This window comes from Crocuta crocuta, unplaced genomic scaffold (assembly GCF_008692635.1).
Source record: "Crocuta crocuta isolate KB4526 unplaced genomic scaffold, BGI_CrCroc_1.0 scaffold498, whole genome shotgun sequence".
NCBI lineage: Eukaryota > Metazoa > Chordata > Mammalia > Carnivora > Hyaenidae > Crocuta > Crocuta crocuta.
In genome coordinates this window covers 84,233-93,243 of record NW_027530189.1, presented here as the reverse complement: position 1 = coordinate 93,243, position 9,011 = coordinate 84,233, and the positions used below count along the sequence as shown (strand labels likewise).

Genomic DNA, 9,011 nt, shown 5'->3' with positions numbered 1-9,011 from the left:
CTAACAGATTGTGATTTCCAGCCCCACGTGGGGCTTTGTAGTCACATCTCAGAGCCTTGAGTCTGCTTCAGATTCTGTCTCCTTCTCTCTCTGCCCCTCCCCTGCTTGCACCACCCCCGCCTCTCTCAAAAGTAAATAAACATTGAAAACATCCACCCTCATTATATGAAGCCACCATCACTTTGATTCCCAAACCAGACAGAGATCTAGTAACTACAGGCCAATATCCCTGATGAATATAGATGCAAAAATTCTCAACAAGATACTAGTAAATCAAATTCGACAACATATAAAAAGAACTCTACCATGATCAAGTGTGATTCATTCCTGGGTTGCAAGCCTAGTTCAATATTCGCAAATCAATCAATGTGATACATCACATTAACAAAAGAAAGGATAAGAACCCTATGATCTGTCAATAGATGTGGAAAAAGCATTTGAAAAAAAAATAGCATCCTTTCATAATAAAAATCCTTGAGAAAATCAGAATACAAGGAACATAATTAAACATCATAAGAGCCATTTATGAAAATCCCACAACTATCAGGAGGTTGTTCATGGCGAATGAACATAGGACAAGAAAAAGATTAATTTGTCTGAAGTTGCCATATTCAAGGTCTTCACTGATCAAAGGGCTACCTCAAGAAACATGCCAAAGTACACATGGTGGAGAGTACCAAATACCACTACAAGTAGGGAAAAAAATAAGCAAGGTCTCAACAAGAGAGATCAAGAGACACCATTAAAAAAACACTTCCTGAACGGATAGGCCCTGGCCAGTCAATGAGTCTTCTTTAATACAGCAGGATTCTCAGGTGCAGAGCACAAAACAGGCTTTTAAAACTAAAAAGAAACAGAAAGCTAGCCATAACGAAGAAATGGAAGAACTCTCCTCAAAAGAAATTCCAGAGAGAAATGACAGCTAAAAAAACTGCTCAATACAGATATAAGCAACATAACTGAACAAGAATTTAGAACAACAGTCATAAAATTAATCGCTGGGCTTGAAAAAGGCATGGAAGACATCAGAGAAACTATTGCTACAAAGACTATGTGAAGAGCCTAAATAATGCCATTTTAAAATTAAGACCGCCATTAAAAGCAACCTCGGGCTGCACATAGCAGCAGTCTAGAAAAAAACCCCTGCAGATTGTTCAAGGCTGAAACCCCTCCCCAATTAGCCAATGAGAGGAGGTTAATAACATTCCTGCGGGCTGAGACAAGGGCTGCTCCCCCGTGCCTAACTCACCTCATAGTTGGTCATTTTCAAAGGAATCTCAGAAGACCATGATTGGGGCTCCGCCAAAAGTAACGGACACCTCACAGGTACTGAATGGTCGAAGCTGTTGCCAGGGTGTTATACAAATGTGATTGGTGTACAACATATGTACTGTAACACCCCCATCCCTTACCCCTTAAAACCCTGCTCGCTATTGTTCGGGACTCCCCCCTGCTGCTGCTGCTGCTGTGTCGGTAGGTGGGTGAGACCCTGCTCGAGCTTGTAATAAAGACCCNGCGGGCTGAGACAAGGGCTGCTCCCCCGTGCCTAACTCACCTCATAGTTGGTCATTTTCAAAGGAATCTCAGAAGACCATGATTGGGGCTCCGCCAAAAGTAACGGACACCTCACAGGTACTGAATGGTCGAAGCTGTTGCCAGGGTGTTATACAAATGTGATTGGTGTACAACATATGTACTGTAACACCCCCATCCCTTACCCCTTAAAACCCTGCTCGCTATTGTTCGGGACTCCCCCCTGCTGCTGCTGCTGCTGTGTCGGTAGGTGGGTGAGACCCTGCTCGAGCTTGTAATAAAGACCCTTTTGTTCTTGCATCGGTATTGGCTTCTGAGGTCACTGGGGACTCGTGATTCGGGCACAACATATGGAGCTTAAAAATAGTTGTGATGAATTTAAAAATGCTATAAATGAGATGCAGAATAAAATGGAGGCATCCAATGCCAGATTGAAGAGACAGAGAGGAGAATAGGTGAAGTAGAAGACATAATTATAGAAAAAGAGGAAACCGAGAAAGAGATAAACTGATCCAGGAGCACGAAAGGAGAGTTTGAGAGCTGAGTGATACAATCAAATGGAACATTGTCCATATCGTAGGAATTCCAGAAAGAGGTAAAGGCGAGGAAGAAGTCCTTGAACAAATCATAGCAGAGAACTTCCCCAATCTGGGGAAGGAAACAGACATTGAAATCCAAGAGAGGCACAGAGAACTCCCCTCAGACGTAACTTGAATTGATTTTCTGCATGACATATCATAGTGAAAATGGCAAAACATAAAGAAAAAATAGTGGGGGAGAGGGAGGGAGGCAAACCATGAGAGGTTCTTGAATGCTGAAAACAAACTGAAGGCTAATGGGTGTGGGGGAGTGGTGAAGGGGGGTCATGGACATTCTAGCAATTTTTAGGTGGAGTCTTTCGGTTTTAACACATACAGTATCATGTCATCTGCAAATAGTTAACAGTTTGACTTTGCCAATTTGGATGTCTTTTATTTCTTTTCACTGTCTGATTACTGTGGCTAGGACTTCCATTACTATGTTACATACCAATGGTGAGAGTGGACATCCATGTCTTATTTCTGATAGTAGAGAAAAAGCACTCAGATTTCCTCCCCCCGCCCCATTGACAATCATATTAGTTTTGAGTCTTTCATATATAGCGTTTATGCTGTGGAGACATATTCCCCATATCCCTATGTTTTTCTCAAGAAATGAAAAGGCAGTTATAAACATTTTTCTGTATAGTTTTAGGGGATCATATAGTTCTTATGCTTTTTCTTTATTAATATTATATATTATGTTGAAATTTGTGAATATCGAACCACCATTTCAGTCCAGGGATAAATCCCACTTGAATGATGCTTTAAATGTACTGTTGGATTCGATTTGCAGGACGTTGTTGAGAATTCTTGCATCCATATTCTTTAGAGTTATTGCCCTGTAATTACCTTTCTTAGTGGAGTCTTTGTCTGGTTTCACATTCTTGCATTGTAAGGTAAAGATGGCCTTGTAGAATGAGTTTGGAATTTTTCTTTCATTTCTAATTTTTGGGGAGACAGTTAGAGAAGAATGGGTATTAATACTTCCTTAAATATTTGGTAAAAGTCCCCTGGGAAGCCATCAGGTTGAGGACTTTGTTTGCTGGGGGGTTTTTATTACTGTCTCAATTTCTTTGTTATTCAAGCTTTCTATTTCTTCCGGTTTCAGCTTTAGTAATTTACATGTTTCTAGAAACTATCCATTAATTATAGATTGCTCAATGTTTTGGCATTAATTTTTCATAATGTCCTTTATAATTCTTTGTATATCCGTAGTGTTCATTGAGATCTCTCCTTGGTCATTCATGATTCCTTATTTGGTTCCTATCTCTTTTCTTTTTAGAAGTCTGGATGAGAGTTTATCAGTTTTATTAATTCATTCTACTCAGTATTTTTCTTTGTTTTGTTTTTATATCATTTCTTTTTACTATAATCTTTATTATTTCCATTTTTCTGCTGGCTTTCTACTGCATTTGTTGTTCTTTTTCTAGCTCTTTGAGATGTAAATTAAGGTTGTGTATTTGACATTTTTCTTACTTTTTGAGGGAGGCCTGTATTGCCAAATACTTCACTTTTAGGATGCTTTTGCTTTCTCTCACATGTTTTGGACTGTTGTGTTTTCATTATCCTTTGTTTCCGTGTATTATTTTTTTACTTCTTTTTAAATTATTTCCTGGATTGGCCAGTCATTCTTTAGTAGGATGTTGTTTAGCCTTTATATATCCAATTTGTTACTTGTGGTTGACTTCAAGTTTCATAGTGTTGTGGGTGGAAAACATGCATGGTGTGATGGCAATACTTTGTACTTGTTGAGGTGATTTGTGACCAAGTATGTGATCTATTCTGGGGAATATACATATGCACCTGAAAAGAATGTGTGTTATGATGCTTTACAAAGGAATGTTCCGAATGGATCTGTTAAATCCATCTGGTTCTATGTGTCTTTCAAAGCCATTGTCACTTTGTTGACTTTCTGTTTAGATCATCAGTCCATTGTGTAATTGCAATGTCAAAGTCTCTTATTGTGGGAGCCCGACAGTGACCACAAGAAAGCGTGGTTAGGGACGCGGGGATGTGCCTGCACACAGGGCTCCCTGCCTGGGCAAAGCATGCCCGCAAACAGGGTGCTCTGCCAGGAGGCCTGTACACAATATCCAAGTTTAATGGTCCGCTCGCAAACGAGGGAACATGCCCTCCTTAGAAGTAAGGAGGAGGCTGGAATTGTGAGCAGGACTCTTAGTAAACATGTTGTGGTCGCTTCCTCCCTTTGCTCCCCCCTGTCCTTGAAATGTGTTTGGCTACTTGCCCTTAATTGGTAAAGGAATGCATCTTGTAGATTTCAGTTTGTATCCAGTTACCGGGGTATAAAATAAACCGCAAGAGGGGCTTGCGTAGAATTGTTCCTCCGGCCGGAGTTGTGTCTGTGTCTGTCCTTGTGTGTGTCTTGTCCTTTGTGTCATTTCGTCCGCAACACTTATTGTATTATTATCAAAGCGTTCCTTCATGTTTGTTAGTAATTGTTTTATGAATTTGGGTTTGCCAAGTTTGGGGCATAAGTATTTATAATTGTTAGATCTCGTCAGTTAGACTTCTGTATTATGATATAGTGCCATTCTTCATATCCTGTTACACTCTTTTGTTTAAAGTTTTGTTTCTTTGATAGAGATATTACTACTCTGGTTTTCTCTTGTCTTCCATTTACATGATCAATGCTATCTAGCCCCTCACTTTCAATCTGCAGGTGTCTTTAGGTATAAAACGAGTGTCTGGTAGGCAACATATTGATGGGTGTTGTTTTTCATATCCATTGTGACACCCTGTGTCTTTTGATTGGAGCATGTAATCTATTTACATTCAGAGTGACTATAGATAGATATGAATTTAGTGCCATTTTATTACTTATTTTGTCATGGTTTCTGAAGAGTTTCTCTGTTTCTTGCTAGTCTTCAATTTATTTGGTCTTTCTTTCTTACTCAGAGTGTCCCCTTTAATATTTCCTACAAGGTTGATTTTGTGGTCACCAACGCCTTTCATTTTTGTTAGTCTGGGAAAGTAATTATCTTTCCTGCTATTCTGATCAACAGCCTTGGTGGATAGAGTATACTTGGCTTCATATTTTTCTCATTCAGTATGTTGAATATATTATATCACTTTTTCTGGTCAGCCCAGTTTCCATGGAGAAATCTGCTGCTAACCTTATTCATCTTCCCTTGTAAATTACGGACTTCTTTTCTCTTGCTGCTTTTATGAAGTTTTCATTATTTCTATATTTTGCAAATTTAACTATCATATATCTTGATGTTTGCCTGTTTTTATTGATTTTGATGGCACTTCTCTGTGCCTCTTGGATTTGGATGTCTCAGATTTCATCTATAATTTCTTTTTGGTCAATTGTAAATGAGACTTTTTTTCTATCTGCTACATCAAAATGAATGCATAGAAATGTGACAGATCCCCGTATATTAGTTGTGCATTCTACAACTTTACTGAATTAATTTTCAGTTCTAATACTTTTTAGGTGGATTCTTTAGGGGTTTTATATAAAGTGTCATGTCATTTGTCAATTGTAAGTTTTCATTCTCCCTTACCAATTTGAATGACTTCTATCATTGTCTTCTCTTATTGCTGGTTACCGCTTTCAGTACTATGTTGAAAAAAGTGGTGAAAGTGGGTATTTCTGTTTCCTTTCTGATTTTAGAGGGAAGGTTTTCACTTTTTCACCATTGAATATGATGTTGGCATGTTTTATTTTCATATATGGGCTTTTTACGTTGAGATAAGTTCTTTCTAAACCCACTTTGCTGAGTCTTATTATCATGAATGGATGTTGTAGTTTGTCAAATGCTTTCTATGCACCTACAGAGAGGATCATATAGTTTTTAGCCTTCATTGTTTTAGTTGCATTTATCAAATTGGTTGACTTGTGAAGTTTGAACCACATATGCATCAATACAATAAATCACAGTGGAGAGTGGCTAATGATTTTTAAAATTTAATATTGAATATTGTTTGGTAAAATTTGTTGAGGAAGTTTTGCATCTGTATTCATCAGAGATATTGGCCTATAGGTTTTTGTTATTTTATTTTATTTTATTTTATTTTTAATGTCTTTGTCTAGTTTTTGATAACTACATAATACTGGCCTTTGAAATCAATTTGAAAGTTTTTCTTTCTCAAGGCGCCTGGGTGGCTCAGTCAGTTAATCGTCCGACTTTGGCTCAGGTCATGATTTCACGGTTTGTGAGTTCGAGCCCTGCATTGGGCTCTGTACTGACAGCTAGCTCAGAGCCTGGAGGCTGTCTTTGGATTCTTTATCTCCCTCTCTCTCTGACCCTCCCCTGCTCACACTGTCTCTCTCTCTCAATAAATAAGTAAGTAAGTAAGTAAGTAAGTAAATAAATAAATAAATAAATAAATGAAAGTTTTTCTCTTCTTTTTTTCGGAATAGTTTGAGAATAGTTGTTAATGCATCTTTAAATGTTTGATAGAATTCACCTGGTGAGCCATCTGAGGGTGGACTTAGATTTGCTTTGTGTGGATGTGTTTGGTTACTGATTCAATTTCATTACTAAAAGATAGTCAGTTCAAATTCTCCATTTCTAGGAATTTATCTGTTCCTTCTGATATGTTCAGTTCTTACTATGTAATTTGTTTCTATATTATTTTGTAATTCTTTGCATTTCTATGTTTCTGCTGTTATTTTAGTTTATTATTATTTAGTTTATTTTGGTCTTTTGTTTAGTGTATTTTAGTTCTGTTATTTAGTTTATTTTGGTTCTTTATTTCTGATTTTATTTACTTGCATCTTCTGTTTTGAGTCTGGGTGCGGGAAGGAAGAAGAAAAGTGTCACAATATGTGATGGAAAACTCACTTGGGCATTACTTTTCTCAATTGTTTGTTTGGTAATTCTTTCCCCTTTAGTATAAAATTTACAACAGTTCAACCATACAAACACCTATGCATACTTTATATAGATACTAGTATTATTAAGGATAAATATGAGACAGGATAAGGCAGAACAGGAAAGTAAAACTTTCTAAAGAAGATGAAATGAATGCAACATAGGAGTATGGGGAATGGGTACATTATCCTGGCATGAATATGCATATGAGAGCTCTCTCTTTCTCTCCCTCTCTCTCTCCTTCCCCTCTTTCTTTCTCTCTCTTTCTGACTAGATAAATGATACATATATTTTAGATGATAGATAGATAGGTAGATAGATAGATAGATAGATAGATAGATAGATAGATAGACAGATACATAGATAGACAGATATAGAAGGATGACAGATAAATATAATCTGTATGTGTATACAAATCTGTCTGTGTATAATATATACCTATACTCAAAATAGCATACAAATAATTTTGAGACTCTATTTCTAAGACTTGTACCACATAGCTTTAATGATTAATTGGGTGAAATAAAAATTGCATTGTGGTGATGATTTTGATCACAAAGTGAATGACATTGATGATGTGAGGTTTAATTTTTTCAGATAAACAAAAGTATGTATTTTCTTTGCAACTGTGATGATGACATCTTCCGTTTATATGATTATTAAGATAGGCCAACTTTTACAATTTGGTATTGGAATTTTTTCCAACACCTTCCTCCTTCTCTTCCACATCTTCACGCTCCTTCTGGATCACAGTCCTAAGCCTTCTGACATGATGATCTGTCACTTGGCCCTTGTCCACATAATGAAACTTTTCACTGCACTATTCCTGTTGTCTACAGACCTGTTTGAAGCTCTGAACTTTCTCAATGATTTCAAATGTAAGACTTTATTCTGCATGATCAGAGTAACGAGGGGCCTCTCCATGGGCAATACCTGCCTCCTGAGCATCCTCCAGGCCATCGTCATCAGCCCTAGCACCTCCTGGTTGACCAGATTTAAACATAAGTGTACAAAGTGCATTTTCCATTCTTTTATCATCCTATGGTTTCTCAGTTTGTTTGTGAATAGTAACTGCCTCTTGTATACTGCTGCTTCTTTTAATGTGACCCAGAGCAACCTACTGAGTGTCAGTAAATACTGCTCACTTTCCCCCATAAACTCTATCATCAGGGGACTGTTTTTCACTTTTTCATTATCCAGGGATGTTTTCTTTATAGGAGCCATGTTGATCTCAAGTGCATACATGTTTATTCTCTTGTCCAGGCATCAGGGGCAGTGCCAGCACCTTCACAGGACCCACCTCTCCTCACGAGTCTCCCCAGAGAGAAGGGCCACCCAGACCGTCCTGTTGTTGGTGACTTTCTTTGTGGTCATATACTGGGTGGACATCATCATCTCATTCTTCTCAACTCTGTTATGGACATATGACCCAGTCATCCTGGATGTCCAGAAGCTTGTGTCCAATGTCTATGCCACTGTCAGTGGATTGGTACTAATTAGTTCTGATAAAAGAATAAAAATGTATTTCACAAGTGTTGGAAAATTATAATCAAGTCATAAATGCTTATTCATTAAATAGTTTTTGTAAAAATCATTATTTTGATTCAATTCAAAATGATAGAGTATTTACATAACATTTAAGATTTAATTTTAATTTAAAATTAAAAAATATTTTTTAATGTTTTATTTATTTCTGAGAGAGAGAGAGGCAGAGTGAGCAAAGGAGGGTCAGAGAGAGAGGGAGATACAGAATCTGAAGTAGGCTCTAGGTTCTGAGCTAGCTGTCAGTAGAGCCCAACGCGGGGCTCGAACCCATGAACCGTGTGATCATGACCTGAGCCGAAGTTGGACGCTTAACTGACTGAGCCAACCAGGCGCACCTAATTTTAATTTAAATGCACTTTAAAAGTATGTTTTATTTTTTCTAAATATTTTTGAAACTTGTGATAGAAACGACATTCCAGTTTCCTTAGTATCAAAGAAGTTTCAATGTTCCCGTGTGTTTACAAGTTCTTTTATCTTTCATTTTATTTCCCAAAGTCCCCAAAGGAAAATT

The 9,011-nt window shown here is 37.5% G+C and overlaps 1 protein-coding gene across 1 annotated transcript; it reads left to right on the top strand.

Moving 5' to 3' along the window:
* The first annotated feature begins 7,607 nt into the window (after positions 1–7,607).
* LOC144232355 (putative vomeronasal receptor-like protein 4) lies at positions 7,608–8,504 on the top strand. The gene has a single exon (XM_077765189.1). The coding sequence runs from the start codon at positions 7,608–7,610 to the stop codon at positions 8,502–8,504; it is 897 nt and encodes a 298-aa protein (XP_077621315.1).
* The last annotated feature ends 507 nt before the right edge of the window (positions 8,505–9,011 follow it).